This window comes from Heteronotia binoei, chromosome 3, assembly GCF_032191835.1.
Source record: "Heteronotia binoei isolate CCM8104 ecotype False Entrance Well chromosome 3, APGP_CSIRO_Hbin_v1, whole genome shotgun sequence".
NCBI lineage: Eukaryota > Metazoa > Chordata > Lepidosauria > Squamata > Gekkonidae > Heteronotia > Heteronotia binoei.
In genome coordinates, this window is record NC_083225.1 from 146,742,671 (window position 1) to 146,761,673 (window position 19,003).

A 19,003-nucleotide genomic window follows, 5' to 3' on the forward strand; every position below is an offset into this window, starting at 1 on the left:
ACGTCGCCATCGCCCTTTTAGAGTGGCCGCGAATAGGCCCAGGTAACGGCTTCTTAGCCAACAAATAACACAATTTAATAGTCTCAGTAAGCCACTTTGACAGTCTCTGAGACGAAATCCTGGAACCTAACTTAGCGGCAGCATATGAAACAAAAAGCTGCTTGTCCTTGCGAAAGCTTTTGGAACGACTTAAATAAAACAATAAAGCACGCTTTACATCTAAAGCATGCAACTTACATTCCTCATCCGAGGAAGGCGTAGGGTGAAAAGTGGGCAACCAAACTTCTAAGTTGAGGTGGAACTGAAAAACCACCTTTGGGAGAAAAGAAATATCAGGAGCCAACGAAACTCCAGCTTCCTGAAAAACAAGATACGGGCAGTCACAGCACATCGTCGTGAGCTCTCCTGAACGACGTGCTGATGTGATGGCTACCAAAAACGCAGTCTTCCATGAAAAAAGCTGTAATGAACACGTGGCCATCGGCTCAAAGGGACGACAAGTCAGTCTGTCCAGCACCAGAGTCAAATCCCACAACTGTGGGTGCGATCTAGATGGAGGATGAAGCCTAAGCAGACCCTTCAAAAACCTCTTCGAATGAGGGTGTGCAAAAACAGAATGTCCCTCCGCTGGTTCATGGAACACAGAGATTGCTGCCAGATAAACCTTAATGGAGGAAAAAACAAGGCCATCATCCACCAGGGATAGCAAAAACTCAAAAATTACAGACAATCCCACCCTCTGGGGAGGAACTGAAGGATCAGCTAGGAACTGAAGGAACTTCCACCACTTCCTGTCGTAGGAAGCACGGGTGGAAAGTTTCCTGCTATTCAGGAAGATGTGCTGGACTCTGCTAGAGAACCCACAGGGTCGATGAGCCACGCTATCAGCTTCAGGTGGGGCACGTTGTGATGGAAGACATGACCTCCCTGAGCTCCCTTGGTTGATGAGGGCCAGGATTGTTTGCAGAGTGGACATTCTGAACTTCTGGTACAGGATAAACTTGTTGAGATTCCAAAGGTCCATGATGGGTCGCAAACCCCCATCCTGTTTGGGAACTAGGAAGTAACGAGAGTAGAAGCCTCCTGTCCTGGCTTCCATTGGGACCCGTTCTATGGCTTGTTTCTGTAGAAGGTTGCTCACCTCCGCCAGCAGAGGTGGAGAAGGGGGTGTGGTGATTACCACGGATTGGGTCGGAATCTGAACGGAGTCTATTCTGTAGCCTTCCGCTACGATGGAAAGCGCCCAGCTGTCCATTGAGATAGACTCCCAGGCCAGTAGGAAAGGGCGGAGGCGGATGGAAGGAGAAAGGATGGGGACAGTGACGCATGCTACTGAAAAGTCAAAGGCCCTGCTTTTGAGGGCGAGTGTCCTTGTCTTGCCAGTGGTCTGAGAGGCGTATCAGTTTATATTGTTCCCCCTGTATGGAGACCTGCTTTCCGGTTGAGTAGAGCGAGGTCGCCACTGCTGTTCTGGGGAGAACTTCTGGTAGGGTTTCTTGACCCAGGGTTTGTGCCACCGTTTGGATTTGGGAGCTCTGGAAGGTGCCGGAACTCCCAGGTTTCTAGAAGTTTTTATGCTCTTGTCAATCTCTTGCAGAGCAGTATCGGTCGTGGTACTGAAGAGGCCTTTGCCTTCAAACGGCAGATCCTCCACGAAGGCCCTGGTGTCTTGTTGGAGAGCTGTTGACCTCAACCAGGAGTGGCGTCGAAGGCAGACGGCCGACGTAATGGTTTTTGCGGAAACGTCCACCATATGTTTTGCTGCAACCAATTGCTGTTTGGCTACAGCAAAACCCTCCTTCTGCAGCTTCTTTGCCGCTGCTCTTTTCTCCTCGCTCAGGGAAGACAGGAGAGGGGTGAGCTGATCCCATACAGAGTATTGGTATCTAGCCATGCACGCAGCATAGTTAGATACCTTTACTCCCAGAGCCCCTGCAGAGTAAAATTTCCTCCCCACATTGTCCAGCTTCTTCCCTTCCTTATCTGGTGGAGAAGAATGCACCTTGCGAGCCTTTGAGGAGGATGACACAACCACAGAATTCGGCTTCGGGTGTGAGAAGAGGAATTCTGCTCTAGCCTCTTGGACCTGGTACATGTGGTCCAATCTCCTTGATGACACCGGAGTAGAGGTAGGCTTCGCCCAGGGCTCCTTCACTGCCTGAAGGATCACCTTCGTCACAGGCAATGCAATAGCTGTAGAAGTGTCACGCTGCATTATGTCAAAGATTGTATCATCCACGACCGGCTGCGGCTGTGATATTGGAAGGGAAAGAGAGGTCACCATCCTCTTAACCAGGTCTCCATACGACTTCAGATTCTCCGATGGCGAAATAGGAAGATCCTCAGCTGTATGCGACACTGGTGAAGGTTCTGGGGCTTGTCGTTACCGATTTCTGATTCTGACGAGGAGGACTCTCTTTGCAGCGAATGCTCCGAAAGCATCGGTGTTGACTCTCTGATTGGTGATCGAATCGCTACCGATGAACATGAGCGGGACTCGTCCACCGCTCCAATGTGCCTCTCAGGTGGGACGGAGATCGCTGCCGAAGGGCGAGGTCTGGAGTGATGGGAGAGTCTCGACATCTGGGATGCCTCAGATTGTCGGTCCCACTCTGCATAGTCCCGTGGGGGGAACCATTGGTACGGTGGGTAGGAGTACGAATATGGTGAAGGCCAATGACGCTGATCCCAAGGTGGTGGTGGTGGTAAGCGACGAGGTGCTGATGATGGGTCCACTTCTCTTTGGCCTTTCGCCTGGTCCATCGGCTCCGTCAATTGTATAGGTGCCATATCTCTATTTCTGAGACCGAATCACTCTCACTACGCCGCCTCGATCCGGAGGAATGGGATTGCTGGGTGAGATCGATCTCTTGCTCCGATGCCGAGAGATAGAGTTGCTGTGAAGCGCTGCCTCTCGACACTGAAGGGCTGAGACGAGGGGACGCCAGAATTTTTCTTGGTGGAGCCATAGATGCCGAAGCATCTCGAGAAGGCGAAGGAGTGTGGGACGACCTCTTCTTCCGCTTCTTCTTAGACTTTGCCTTTTTCGGCGCGGATGATCGGGTCCCCGACTCATCCCAACACCTCTTCACTGGGGTGTCCACCGACCCTTCAGAGGGACGCTTTGTGGATCGCCCGCGCTCGATGGGCATCTCGGTCCTGATCGGCGATGTATTGGCCGATGCAACTGTAGGGGCCGTGGACTCTCCCATCGGTACCAACGGGCCCGATGCTATCTTCTGCAGCCAAAGTGCTGATTTGACCAATGCAGCCGAAAGTCTCACTGCTCGATTCTTGCGCGTCTGCTTGGAGAAGCTTAGGCAATGCACACAAGAGTCCACACAGTGTCCTTCGCCCAGGCAAAAGAGACAAAGGGAATGGCCGTCAGGGGGGGCAGTCTTCTTCCCACAAGATCGGCACCTCTTGAAAAATCCCCAGCACCTTTCCATAGACGCAAGGAAAAAACTCGCTCAGGAAAGTTTCTGAGGGGAAAAATGGAAAAAAGCAAAGCCCTGAAGGGCAAGTCCAACAGCAACACTTTTTTTTTTTTACTAACTAACTAACTAACAACAAACTACTATCTACGCTAAGAAAAATAACAAACGGGCTATATACAACAGGAGATAAAGGCAATCCAACGACTACCTTACCGACCGGGGACACACAAAAGGGAATCCTCTCAGTGTGGCGGTCAGAAAGGAACTGGTGGGATCCCTGCGCTGGCGCTGGTGAGCATGCGCAATGGGACGCCTGCGCATGCCTATTGGCGCCGAGCGCGGAAAAATCCCGGGCTTTTTAGGTACCGATTCAGGGATCGACACAGGCGCACTATCCCATGAGTGTGAAGCACAGAGACCACGAAGAAGATCAGGAACATATCAATGTGAGAACATCTGTTAATTATTCTATTGCTAATAAGCCTGGGTCAAAATGAGGACATTTCTTTCCCAGAAGTTTTTCCTGTCCAACTAATTTACCTTTTAATATGTAACATAAATATATACATCATTCTAGTTTGCCATTAGAAAAATACATTAAAATATAGTGGAAGATGGGTTTAGTAAATGTAATGAGATAAACAGCCAATATCCCTTGTTTGAGTATGTCGATACAAAAACATTATTCTGATACACTATCTTAAAAGAGAAATACATTGGAATAATGTGGATATATAGCCATACTTGGTGAAAGTGAGTTTAGCTAAACATATGCTAAACCCACTTTCTATTTAAGAGTGTTACCCAGTGTGAAGGAAACACACAGACCCTGTTAAGACGCACAGTATAATCAGATGTCACTGCTGTTCCTTCCGGATTTAAAGTGGCTGATCAGACAGCAACATCTGCCTTCTCATTAACTCATGGTAGCACCTCCCCCCCAAAAAATCCTTCTTGGAACCGGATTATTTTGTTACCTGCTCCTTTGCGGTGTTTTTTTTTAGTTCTTCGGTTTCACTTTATAGTTTTCTCCGTCTAGATAGTTCTGCTGTGATATTAACTAACTTCCAGATGTCTGAATGCTGTCCCAGAACAAAAGGAGCCTCAGACATCCAGTTTATGGTCACCATTTTTTTTTTTACTACTTAGCAATATGCACATAACCACATAATGTTTTAACCTATGCACATATACACATAATGTGTGCATGTGGATAATACGTGCATGCACACAATAGTGGAAGAAAAAAAGAACTGCATGGTGGCATCATGTGGACGGCAGAAGATGATTTCCCCGCTGAGTGATTCGAATTGCAGTATGACAGTCTGATCGAGAATATCCGGAACAAAGATATTCGGAACAGAACTGGGTCAGTTTAACACGGACTCAACATGCTGTGTGAACAGGGCCACAGTGTGAGGGAAGCCTGCCTGTATAAAGTGTTCTAATTTGATTTTCTGCCTGCCAACGATTTTAATATACATTGCTCTGATGATATTTCCTCCCTCCCCAGCCTTTCTGTATATAATAAAACCTTATTCTTGTTTGGAATCTTAAAATGCTGTGCCATTTATTTGTGACAAGGTTAATTTTGGTTTTCCTGAGGTACTGGGTAAAGATGTGACAGGATTCAAAGTGGTCTCCTTTTTGCCTGCTGACCCTGGCTCTCTCACAGGTCACAGAGCCAAATGTTTTAAGTGATATGCAGCTAATTTAACTAGTTAGATCTTTTAAAAAGATTGTAATCTAACAATTCAATCGAAGTCAATGTGGTTCTTTCAGAGAAGTTAGTTCATTTTCTCTGCTTGTTTGTCTTTTAACTGTTAACTGTTATCTGAAATACTGACCTCCTTTCTTCCTGTATTACTGTTTGAAATGCACAGATAGTGTGAACTTTTAGAATAATCACTGCTGAAAGGTGCTTTTAATAAATCTCTACTAAACACGTACTTTTCTCACTACAGCGAAGGGTACTGAATTCCTTTTCCTTAAACTGTCTGAGACATTCACAGAAGGGGAGCAAGTCACATTGACCAAGATAATTTTGGAAGTAAGCAAGAGAAATTCCACTCCAGATCTTGCCTACTTTTTGCCTTGGAAACAAGCATTTCTGTTGTTTCAAGATATTTCTTCTAAAGAAAGCTCCTTCATTGATTATTATAGTACCGTGTTTCAGCAGCAAAAGGAGAGCACTTCCGTTCTGGTAGAGCTGCCAACTCAGGTAAATCAGTTCTTCATTAATGAATCCTTGGACTGAAAGAGTTTGGAAACAAAGATAGCAGTTTCTCTTAAGAAAAGCTATATGCATTTATAACTCAGTTTTATTTAATTTTTTACCATGTGCATGCTGTGCAGAACAAATTTCTGAACAGGTCATGCATGAAAGGCTTTTGGGGCATAATGGAACTGTTCCTTGAGGATGGAGAAGGTTGGAAGAGACAGACTTCATTTTTTTTCTTGCTTAATGCTATACAAATCCAACTGTCTTCAAAGAGTCCCCCAACATTCCTACCTTAGCCTCTTCAGCAATTCATGAATGACACTAGTTATATAACTGTTGTATGTAAAGAGTTAATTTTGAGTCCACCAGCACCTTAAGAGACCAGCAAGATTTTTCAGATATAAGTTTTCTAGAGTCAAAGGTTCCTCTGAAACTGCTTTAGATGGAACAAAGCAGTAGACAAGTGCACCTTTAAGACCAACTTAGTGCACTTGTCTACTGCTTTTTTCCTGTTGCTTTAAACCAACACGGCTGCCTATTGGGATCTAGCTACATGGAATGCTTTAGATAGACTTCGCGTTCCTGTGGTCAGAGTCATGGTGAGTGTGTGGATTGCTCATGATATTTGGTACCTTAGCTCATATACTTTAGTGTAGTGACTTCGTGTTATTTATTAGGTTAATGTCTTAGGTTAAGGTATTACTGAGGGATAATTTGTATAATATAAATATTTTTACAGTTGTAGAATTTGTTCTTTAATGGGTTGTTCTGGTTGGCCCTGGTACTTTACTTGTTGACTTGCCTCCACCAAAAGGACCAGACCCCCAGCAAACAATAGAAGCTGGTAGAATCCTGGCATCCAGTCAAACTGGAAGGGTGCGGGGGGGAGCACCAGGCACAAGTGGTAGTTTGGCCAAGACCTGCCCAGCCACTTCTTACAGTTGTCCCCATGGCAGCAAATCTCAGCAAAGCTTGAGAGCCTCATGAGATGTGACTGGGGGGAGGGGTGGAGAACTCAAGCTAAAAACAGCAAGTTTTTAGAGGTTCCAAGCACCTTCAGCTTCTGTGCAGGTTGATTAAGGCATGCATGTAGCTGGGAGTTCATCCCGGTCTATCGCTGTTACAGTGTATTTAAACTGATGATAACCATCTACATAGCATAGCTAGTCGAGACAGCCTCCCTTATCAAATATTTCCAAGAGGAATTGCCCTGTAAAAGCAAAGAACTATACTTATTATTACATTTATGTAAGATTTCATTTTAAGTGGAATAAGGTCTTATATAACAAATAGTCATTTGTTAAAAGGCTATTTAGGTTTCATTTTGTCCCTTGATTCCAAAAGCCTAGTAAGATAAAATTGTCTGGTGTTTCTAAAACTGTACCTGACAGATTCTTTCCGTTGTAATCATTCTGTATTAAAAAATTCTTAATCTGCTTAGAAGTGCATAACGAGAAGGTCTCGTCTGTTAGAAACTTTCCATATACACAGCGGGAAGCTATCCTCCTTCCAGGGAGTGTTTTATTCTCAGTGAACAAGGCAGGTAAAAAAGAATAATGGGGTGGGAAACTGGTGAAGAAAAACTGAAATGCTCTTTCCATGTTCTACTCTGAAGGCAAGCAGCAGGTCTGATTGTCTAAATCAGGGTTTCCCAAACTTTTCTTTCCTGTGGCCCGGTTATTTTTACACATCTCCTTCGTGGCCCACTAAAATTTGGGGGTGGAGACAGGAGACAGGAATTATGTCATTTTCTGTGGTGTCAAGGACTAAGTTATGTCACTTCCAGGGCACACTGAACCAAAACTCCACCTTTTCCTGTAATGTCACTTGCAGGGCACTCCCCCAAACCTGCCTCTTCTTTGGAAGTAAATTCATTTTCAGAAAAAATCTCTTTGAAACTCATGCTGAACCAAAATGGGGGTGGAAAGTGGGCGGTCGTCTTTTTACCCCCACACCTGCATGCACCTGTTTGGGTATTCTTTTCCAGCTTGCAAGCACTCCTAATGCCCATATTCAATTCCCTGCACCACCTACACATCCCTTCCTCAACAGGCCAGTGTATGCAGTTGGGAGTGCTGTTGCCATTGCCATCAGGAATGCCAGCACTGTGTACCACCCACACTGGGCCCTGGCAGCTGCTCTACTTCAAAATATGCTGACACATTTAGTAGGCCCTTCCTTCAGCTGCTACTACTGGAACCCAGCCTCAAGATACAGCCAAGCTTGCTTGGTTTCAAGAAACACTTTCAGCAGCTATTTTTCATACTTTTCTTTGGTTGAAACACTGGGCAATTGCTGTGAAAGGTAGCAGATAATTGTACTGCAATTAATGAATCAATTTCAAGTTATATGAAGTTCATACAAGCTTTTCTGCAGTTATCCCAAAAAGGAAATTTATGAGGGGCTTGCAGCTTTTTACTGGCTGTGTTTCCCATGCCTTTAAAAGCAACCTGTTGTGCAGATACTTAGCCAGTGAACTACTTTCATCCTTTTTAATATCTACAAGAGGAGCTTAATTTTGGTGTCAGATTGCTGTTAAAAGCAGGACCAGTAAAATGGTGCCAAGTTCATAGTACCATCTCTTCCAGTGTTGTTGAGATATACCACAATCTCCAATAATCTCTTTCTGCCCCACACCTCTTACTCTCATTCACTCACACAGAAATCTCATAGAAGGCCACCTGGCTACTACTGGAGGTGCCAACTTTTCATTGGCAGAGCTCCTATGTCTGCAACAACAGTATGATGAACAGAAAAGTTTCATCCAGTAAAAATGGAAGGAAAGAAAGAGAAAGGGAAAGAATGAAATGGAAGGAAAGTAAAAGAAAAGAAAAGAAAAGAAAGACATGGAAAGAAAGAACATAAACATAAGAGGAGCCATGTTGGGTCAGGCCAGTGGACTATCCAGTCTAAAATTCTCTTAAAAGCACCCCAAAAGCACCAGAATGTCCACCAGTGGGGCCAGGGCACTAGGAGCCCTCCCACTGTTGCTCCTCCTCCCTCCCAGCACCAAGAATACAGACAGAGCATCACTTGCAGGGAAAGAAAGAAAGAAGCGGGGGGGGGGGGGGAGGGGAGGCAAAGAAAAAAAAGCCTTCCTCACCATCAGATGACCCTAGCCAGCAAAAATTCTGCCCAGGGGTCATTTGGTAAAAAAAAATAGCTACTGGAATGCCCAATCCCCGCCCCTCCCGGCTGAAACACACACACACACACCCTTCTTTGCCACCCAAGCCTCCTGGGGAAATCTCTCCAAAAGAACATACTTCAAGGCACATGAAAGCTCATACCTTGAAGAGCACTTCATGAGTCTAAAGTGCCAGTGGATGCCAGCTTTTCTCTCAAACACTGGGAGCGTGGGAGAAGGAAGGAGAGGCAGCCCAGCTCCTCTCTGCACAACACAGAGATGAGGCAGGGCAAGCTTTGCTGGGGGCGGGGCTAGCTTTGACTTTTCTTGTGACCCAGTAGTGAGGCTTCCATGGCCCGGTACTGGGTCACAACCCTGCAAATGGGAAACACTGGTCTAACCTATTCTGCATCCCAATGGTAGATTGATTCAGGGACAGCAACTGTTTTCTAATTCATAAAAAGGTATATATATATGCTGTGTTTTGAAGTCAGCTCTTACATTTCAGTTGTCCTATTGGCATCTTCCATGTATCTAATGGGGCCTTTAATGTAGAGCCATAAAGATGATTTTGCCTTTCTTTCTTGCAGGAATCAAAATTAAGCCTCACTAAGCCCAGTTACACTCTGCTGCAGAAGCAAAGTGGTGGCCAGTATTCCTTTTCAATTTCATCTACAAAAGAGAATGAATGGAAAGAGTTCCAGGAAACCAGATCTGTTGCCTAGTATGTATAGTTGTTTAAATGGTCTTGAATTTATATAGGATTGAATCAATAGCTTCAACGAATGTAAAATAGCGTTACTATTAAATAATCCTTTGCTAACATGGCTGTTCAAAATATGTTATTTCATACTTTAATTCAAAGTCAGAGAAGTATTATCTTTAGGAGAATATGAATCATAGTTCTAATGCACATATGAGATTTTGTTCCTGTTATAATCCATAATCACAATAGTTGCGAGAGTTTTTTTATCCTACTTTTCACTATATAACATGTTACTCCTACTGTTATACTAGGCACTGAAAAACAATAGGGTTGCTCCCCCCCTCACTCCCGAAAAAAAACCCCACATCCACACACAAATAGTGTTATTCTCACACAGCTGAACTTTCCAATCACCTCTTCCAATGACATCTGTTCGTGTGCTCTTTCCCCACCATTCCTGAGGTTTCAGGGATTATCTAGAATGGCATTTAGAGCAGCAGCAGGGGCATTTGGCTTATAGGAGAGAATCAGCAAGATGTGGAGGCTTGTGCACAAAAGGAATTCTTTGATTTTGTGGAACAGAAGTCAATCCATGCTGGCCCAGGAACCTCATAGTTTACATCTGATGAATTAGGTAGACAGTGAGAGTGGTTGGAATTCAGAGGAATAATTCAGAGGACCATTTCTGGGGAGAGTTGTGCCAGTGGAGAAGTGCTAAGATGCGGTAAAGGATTTTTAAAAATGTGTTAGTCTTGAAGAGGGGTTTGAAGGCACAAAGGGAGAATGGATGACTAGAGAAAGAAGCAAGTCATTATTACTTTAATAGCAAGTCACATTACTGAAGTGAGAGGTGGCTGGCTCTGAAAATCTTTGCTATTTTCATGTACCATGCAGAAAATGTGACAAAACATAGATGCACTATTATCTTCTAAATTAAGGCAGTTCCTACAGGAATGAAATTTTTCTATACAGATCTGATTTCCTTCTGTTAAAAAGGAAACTAAGCTGTATTAAAGCTTTGGAAATACTCACCTGTGTGCTGTAGCAGGCATAAGGAGAAGAATTACTGCATAGTTAACTGTAAGAACCCCATGTTACCCTTTGCAGTGGATTATAAGTAAAGAGGTGTTTGAATCACAGACTACAGCATTAGGACTTTAAGCACAGAGATTAGTGCTTTGCCAGTACACTATATATAAGATAGCGCTGCATTTCCATTTAGAGACAAAAATATTGACAGAAACCAGCTCTAAAAAAGGCAAGCAAACAGCATGGAGAACTACTGTCTACAGTATTTTAGCAGTCATGCCCAAATTGTTCATAATAGCCATTTGAATAAATAATGGAAATTCTAGACAAAATGCTAGTGTGAAAGCAACTTGAACTTCCTCCTCAGAAAAAAGGGGCTTATAATAAGGAACGGCTCAGGGGAATGCAATTTATGATTGCCTGAAATTTTTGTATATGCATCATGACATGGCATTAACTAAAGCATTTCACTTCTGAAAAGCTGTTGGAGTATTCTTTCTAACAGTCAGTTTTGCTAATTAATTGAGGCTAATTTTTCTAAAACCTTCAACTTCAAGTTAAGTTGTGGCTTTTTAGTTGCTATCCTTAACATTCTATTGATGTAGCAGAATATTAATTCCATGTAGGATTAGAACATAAGAACATAAGAGAAGCCATGTTGGATCAGGCCAATGGCCCATCCAGTCCAACGCTCTGTGTCACACAGTGGCCAAAAAAAGAGGTTCACAAGTGGGGCTAGAAGCCCTTTCACTTTGCCCCCCCTCCAAGCACTAAGAATACAGAGCATCACTGCCCCATACAGTTCCAATAATATGCTGTGGCTAATAGCCACTGATGGACCTCTGCTCCATATTTTTATCCAAACCTCTCTTGAAGCTGGCTATACTTGTAGCCGCCACCACCTCCTGTGGCAGTGAATTCCACATGTTAATCACCTTTTGGGTGAAGAAGTACTTCCTTTTATCCGTTTTAACCTGACTGCTCAGCAATTTAATTGAATGCTAACGAGTTCTTGTATTGTGAGAAAGGGAGAAAAGGACTTCTTTCTCTACTTTCTCCATCTCATGCATAATCTTGTAAACCTCTATCATGTCACCCCACAGTCGACGTTTCTCCAAGCTAAAGAACCCCAAGCGTTTTAACCTTTCTTCATAGGGAAAGTGTTCCAAACCTTTAATCATTCTAGTTGCCCTTTTTTCTTGACTTCTTCCAATGCTATAATATCCTTTTTGAGGTGCGGTGACCAGAACTGTACACGTTATTCCAAATGAGCCCGCACCATCGATTTATACAGGGGCATTATGATACTGGCTGACTTGTTTTTAATTCCCTTCCTAATAATTCCCAGTATGGCGTTGGCCTTTTTTATTGCAATCGCGCATTGTCTTGACATTTTCAGGGAGTTATCTACAATGACCTCAAGATCTCTCTCTTGGTCAGTCTTGACAGAATGAACAGTGTGACTGTTGCAGCTTCAAAATAGCAGTAAGCTTGTATTAGGAATGTGGGGAGTTGGGGAGTAAGTATGCACTAAAAGCTTAGCACGTCACTAATTCAAAGGGGGCATGTTAATGTAGCTCATTTTGATATATGTCTGCAATTGAATGGGATGACAAGGATGATTGTTTTTGTAATGTTTAAGGGCCTGCATGTTGCTTGACCTGTTTACACTATAACCATTTTCATTTAATATATATTTATTTATTTAGAAAATGTTTATACTGCCTCTACAGGAGCCTGTCCAAGGTTGCTTACAAAATAAAAACAATAAAAACAAAACATTAGACGCTATTAACTATAACCCAGCCAGCATAAAAACATAGACTATTAAAACAAAGCATTATGTAACCATTAAATAACAGTTTTCAAACTTAAATCATGTTTTTTTTTTAATTGTCCTGTTAATTAAAAGCTTTGGTAAACAGAAATGTTTTTGAGCTTCAGTTTCAGTATCTGGGTTGATTTCCTTTAGGATTCACTGATTTGATCTCCTTGACATGTGGTTATCTACTATCCATATTTTTAAATTGTTGTATTGTTATTGAAATAGCAGTAGAACATATTAGCATAAATAAGACTTTTACCTTGACTTTTAAATACTGTGTGTTATGCATAGTGAGTTCTTTTCTGTCATTCTAATACCTAAGGGTAATGTGTTGTGTCAACACAAGGTATGTTTCATTGCATCCTACCAATGCAAGATGTCCTCCATTGGTGCGATACGGCTTGTGTCAACTGAACATACTGGCTTTAGCTGAGCCACCCTGTAGATTAATCCAATGACAGACAACTAGGTCAGTCAGGAGGGTCCTACAAGATACCAATAACATAACTGCCCTCTTTTCCTGAAGGATAATTTTGTTGGATGTATTTCTTGTTCATTTATAAGAAGCTATTAAATATGTCTTTTACTTTTAAGCTTGATCGTGTATCCTCCCCCACCTGCAAAAGGAGGACTCGGTGTCACAAGCGAGGACTTGGAGTGTTTGGAATATGGAGAATTCCTTAATGATGTGATCATTGACTTTTACCTTAAGTGAGTAATAAAGGATATGGTAAACTTCACTCTGGTTGCTCAGAACTAATTGTGTTTGAGGAGGCTAATTTGGGCAGTAATTTCCATCTGGAAAATTAACATAAGAACATAAGAGAAGCCATGTTGGATCAGGCCAATGGCCCATCCAGTCCAACACTGTGTCACACAGTGGCCAAAATTTATATATATATATATATATATATATATATATATATATATATATATATATATATTGTGGCTAATAGCCACTGATGGACCTCTGCTCCATATTTTTATCCAATCCCCTCTTGAAGCTGGCTATGCTTGTAGCCGCCACCACCTCCTGTGGCAGTGAATTCCACATGTTAATCATCCTTTGGGTGAAGAAGTACTTCCTTTTATCTGTTTTAACCTGTCTGCTCAGCAATTTCATTGAATGCCCAAGAGTTCTTGGATTGTGAGAAAGGGAGAAAAGGACATCTTTCTCTACTTTCTCCATCCCATGCATAATCTTGTAAACCTCTATCATATCACCCCGCAGTCGACGTTTCTCCAAGCTAAAGAGCCCCAAGCGTTTTAACCTTTCTTCATAGGAAAAGTGTTCAAAACCTTTAATCATTCTAGTTGCCCTTTTCTGGACTTTTTCCAATTCTATAATATTCTTTTTGAGGTGCGGTGACCAGAAATGTACACAGTATTTCAAATGAGCCCGCACCATCGATTTATACAGGGGCATTATGATACTGGCTGATTTGTTTTCAATTCCCTTCCTAATAATTCCCAGTGTGGTGTTTGCCTTTTTTATTGCAATCGCACACTGTCTTGACATTTTCAGTGAGTTATCTACTACAACCCCAAGATCTCTCTCTTGGTCATTTTCAGCCAGTTCACAACCCATCAACTTGTATTTGTAGCTGGGATTCTTGGCCCCAATGTGCATTACTTTGCACTTGGCCACATTGAACCTCATCTGCCACGTTGATGCCCACTCACCCACGCTCAACAAATCCCTTTGGAATGCCTCTCTGGTTCTCACCACCCTGAACAATTTAGTGTCATCTGCAAATTTGGCCACTTCACTGCTTACTCCCAACTCCAAATCATTAATGAACAAGTTAAAGAGCATGGGACCCAGTACTGAGCCCTGCAGCACCCCACTGCTTACCGTCCTCCACTGCGAAGACTGCCCATTTATACTCACTCTCTGCTTCCTATTAATTAGCCAGTTTTTGATCCACAAGAGGACTTGTCCTTTATTTGGGTTAATTTAATTCCACTTTTCCTCCAAGGTGTGCAGGGTGGCATATAGATGGTTTTATCCTCACAGCAACCCTGTAAGAGTTATAGTAGCTCTTGAGAGTTTTTCTGGCTAATTTCTAGTGCTTTGTTTAAAATGGATCTATCTTACACTAATCTTATTTTACTTTTGAGAGGATATCCTAGAGTCACTGCATAATTCCTTAGTCTTAGGGGATGTACTTTCTAAATTATTAAACAACCCTCTTATTAGGATTCAAAATTAGGCTTTTCTTCAACTATCCCTTAGCATTTTTTGGCTCTGGGCTGTATGGGAATTCAGTGGTAACATTTCCCTTCCAGGGGTGATTAGGATGGTAACAGTGGCCAAATCCAGTCTGCTGAGGTATTCTAGCTACTTCTCTATTTGCTAGCCGTGAGATAGGAGAAGAGAGTGGAGAAATTGGCTGTGGTGGTAGAAGTACATAGTAACAGTGTACTGTGTGGAATTCAGGAACTATCTTTGTACAAGAGAGAGAGAAAGAGAAACAACTTTCGGCTTGTCCCCCTCACAGTTCAGTTCAAAAAGTGGTGATAGTCCCTTCTCACTGTAGCTGTGATGGAAGGAACAAAAATAATTCCTAATATTGAAGCCTATAAATGAATGTAGGAGGGAAGGGATTAACGTAAGAAATAAAGTGCTTGTGTATCTTTTTACTTTTCTGTAGGTACCTCTTGTTGGAGAAAGCTCCCAGACATCTTGCTGAGCAGTCGCACATATTTAGCAGTTTCTTCTATAAATGCCTGACCAGGACAGAAAAAAATTCGGAGGAAAATCCAAACCTTTCGTAAGTTATCTTTAAATGCTTAATACATTTAAACTGATGGAGTTATCAGCTCTGTATGCAGAGGGAAGAGGGGAGGAATATATGGTTCTAAAAATAAGAATAACCCAGGTTCATTCTGAACACAATCCATCTTTTGAGTCCAGTAGAACCTTAAGGACCAGCAGCATTTTCAGGATATGAGCTTTCGCGAGCCAAAGCTCACTTTGTCAGATAAGCTACTTCAAACACATTCTGGGTGCATTTTTAATGGAAAATATTTGTTGAATATATTCCTGAGCAAAATTTGCTCACAGCCCTCAGTTTTTTTGAAGAACTCTAATGTTCCAGTTCTTTATCTGCCATGGAGCTTTCAGTTGTGGATTTTTTTAAAGATCGGTAGGTGGGTTTTATTAAATGCTTTCAAATGATAGAAACATTGAATTGTCAGAAGAAGTTGATATTGGATTTCTATCCCGCCCTCCACTCTGAATCTCAGAGCAGCTCACAATCTCCTTTATCTTCCTGCTCCAGAACAGACAGCCTGTGAGGTGGGTGGGGCTGAGAGGACTCTCACAGCAGCTGCCCTTTCAAGGACAACTTCGCCAGAGCTATGGCTGACCCAAGGCCATTCCAGCAGGTGCAAGTGGAGGAGTGGGGAATCAAACCCAGTTCTCCCAGATAAGAGTCCGCTACCAAGATGATGCAGCTACTCCATCCATGATATTTGCCAGCATCTCAGGCTATGATTGCATGGGAAGCAGCAACAGATAGAAGATAGGAGCCATGGGTGCTGCTGACTATCCTGTCAGTTGCAGTATTCTTTCTGCTCTGCCTTCCAACATCCTACTGGAGCTTAAGTGATGAGCTATCTAGAGTTGGCCAAGTTAGCAAATTCTCAAAGACTGATTTACCTACAAAGAATTTATACTCATTTTACTGAGTCTTAGAAAGTGATAAGTGATAAAAACACTGCTCTTGTTCTGGAAGAATAGCATTAACAGAATTATTGGGTACTTTTTAATCCACAGACTGGCACAGAGAAGACACAAAAGAGTAAAAAGATGGACTCGACATATAAATATTTTTTCTAAAGACTACATTTTTGTGCCTGTGAATGAAGAGTAAGTCTGATATATTTACTGGAGTCTAAAATGCTGTTTTCTGATTGTTTCCCTTTCCGAAGTTTTCATTTATTTTTAGTTATATTTCATACTCTCTAGGCTAGAGTTTGAGCACTTCCAAAATTTGCAGTATTCTGTAATAAATGCATGGGGATAGAAATTAGACATCAACATGTCCCCCCTTAGAAATGTAGGCCTGGATCAAAAAAGATCTTTGATACAGTTCCCCACCCCCAACCATCTGTTTTATAATTTTTATTTATTTGTTTTCCCATCAAGTCACAGCCAATCTATGGCTATCCCATAATTTTTTCAAGTCAAGAAATGTTCAGAGATGATTTGTCATTGCCTGCCTCTGCCTAGGAACAATGACGCTGCTTGGCTTCCAAGATCTGATGGTTTCAGGCTAGCCTGGGCTATCCAGGTCAGGGCATTTTATAAACAAAGGATGTCATGTAGGGAAATTGATGTTACAGTGTTAGATGCTAATCTGTGTGGGGAAAAAACGCTGCCCTTTAACAACCTAGGACATAAACACTGCTGAGCCAAAAACTCCATATCAACTAGTTTGAGATAACATTAATGTTTGGTTTTGAAAAATGCATCAGATTTAAATGCCACTCCTTAATACATTTACTGGATAGTGATAGGTTCAGTAGGCGTTTTATTCTAACAGAAGCAATCACAGCAAAAAAAAGGCACACACCAAGGATGTCCTTTATCTCTATTATTCTTCTGATGGAGATTCTCTTTATAAAGATTAGGAAGAGGAGTTGGTTTTTATACCCCACTTTTCTCTACCCAAAGGAGTTTCAAAGTGGCTTACAGTCACCTTCCCTTCCTTTCCTTACAACAGACACCCTGTGAGGTAGCTGGGGCTGAGAGAACTCAGAGAGCTGTGACTGCCCCAAGGTCACCCAGCTGGCTTCATGAGGATGAGTGGTGAAACAAACTCAGTTCTCCAGATTGTAGTCCACTGCTCTTAACCAGTACACCACACTGGTTCTAGGCCAGATTAGACAGTGTGTTAGTTTTAAGGGAATAAAAGTGGATTATGTAGAATTCAAAATGAAAAGCTATACAGATGATGTGGTTTTGCAAGTGTTGAATCCCCCCAAATTGTTACAATATCTAATGGAATGTATTGAAGTATTTGGATCCTTTTCAGAATACAAACTGATAAGTCACCAGGCCTGGACATACATCCAAGAGTTCTGAAAGAACTCAAAGGTGAAATTGTGGATCTCCTGACAAAAATATGTAATCTTTCATTAAAATCTGGCCCTGAGAACTGGAAGGTAGCTAATCTAGGATTTTGCTCCCCCGTTATATCTACAATCACAATAGTTGTGAGAGTTTTTTCTCCTACTACTTTTCGCTATATAACATGTTATTCCTACGGTTATACTAGGCACTGAAAAACAATAGGGTTGCTCCCCCCCCCGAAAAAAACGCCATATCCACACACAAATAGAGTTATTCTCACACAGCTGAACTTTCCAATCACCTCTTCCAATGACATATTTGTGTGCCCCTTCCCCACCATTCCTGAGGTTTCAGGGATCGTCTAGAATACCATTTTGAGCAGCAGCAGGGGCATTTGGTTGATAGGAGGGAAGCAGCAGAATGTGGAGGGTTGTGCACACAAGGAATAGCTAATGTCACCGCCATCTTTCCAGAGATCTGGAAAATTATAGGCCAGTCAGTCTGACTTCAGTACCAGGGAAATTAGTGGAGACTGTTATTAAAAAGAAAATTAATAGGCACATGGATGAAAAAAAATTATTGAGGAAGACTCAGCATGGGTTGTGTAAGGGACGATCTTGTCTCACTAACCTGTTGGCATTCTTTGAGGGGGTGAACAATCATGTGGACAAAGGGGACCCAATAGATGTTGTTTACCTTGACTTCCAGAAAGCTTTTTATAAAGTTCCTCATCAGAGGCTCCTAAGTAAACTCAAGAGTCATTGGGTAAAAGGAGGGTGGGTAAGCAGTGGTGTGCCGCAGGGCTCAGTACTGGGTTCAGTGCTTTTTAACTTGTTCATTAATGATTTGGGGTTGGGAGTAAGCTGTGAAGTGGTTAAATTTGCAGATGACACTAAATTGTTCAGGGTGGTGAGAACCAGAGAGGATTGAGGCACTCCAAAGGGATCTGTCAAGGCTGGGTGAGTGGGCGTCAAATGATTTTCAACGTGGCCAAGTGCAAGGTAATGTGGCCAAAAATCCTAACTATAAATACAAGTTGATGGAGTGTGAACTGGTGGAGACTGACCAAAAGAGAGATCTTGGGGTCGTGGTAGATAACTCACTGAAAATGTCGAGACAGTGTGCAACTGCAATAAAAAAAGCCAACACTATGCTGGGAATTATTAGGAAAGGAACTGAAAACAAATCAGCCAGTATCATAATTTGTGGTTTGTAATGCCCCTGTATAAATCGATGGTGTGGCTTCATTTGGAGTACTGTGTAGAATACTGGTCACTCCAACTCAAAAAAGAAATTATAGCATTGGAAAAAGTGCAGAAAAGGGCAACTAGAATAATTAAAGGGTTGGAACACTTTCCCTGTGAGGAAAGGTTAAAACGCTTGGGGCTCTTTAGCTTGGAGAAACGTCAACTGAGGGGTGACATGAAAGAGGTTTACAACATAAGAGAAGTCATGTTGGATCAGGCCAATGACCCATCCAGTCCCAACCCTCTGTGTCACACAGTGGCCCAAAAACCCAGGGGCAATCAGAAGGTCCATCAGTGGGGCCAGGACACTAGACGCCCTCCCACTGTGCTC

General features: G+C 42.5%; 1 protein-coding gene across 1 annotated transcript in view; it reads left to right on the top strand.

Annotated features, from left to right (window-relative positions):
* SENP7 (SUMO specific peptidase 7) overlaps positions 1–19,003 on the top strand; it is an 83,301-nt gene that overhangs the window by 40,446 nt on the left and 23,852 nt on the right. The window contains exons 14-18 of the mRNA XM_060234563.1: positions 5,384–5,658; positions 9,376–9,509; positions 12,940–13,056; positions 15,000–15,119; positions 16,127–16,219. Of these exons, the coding sequence (XP_060090546.1) occupies positions 5,384–5,658; positions 9,376–9,509; positions 12,940–13,056; positions 15,000–15,119; positions 16,127–16,219 (739 nt within the window). The remainder of the gene's footprint in view (positions 1–5,383; positions 5,659–9,375; positions 9,510–12,939; positions 13,057–14,999; positions 15,120–16,126; positions 16,220–19,003) is intronic.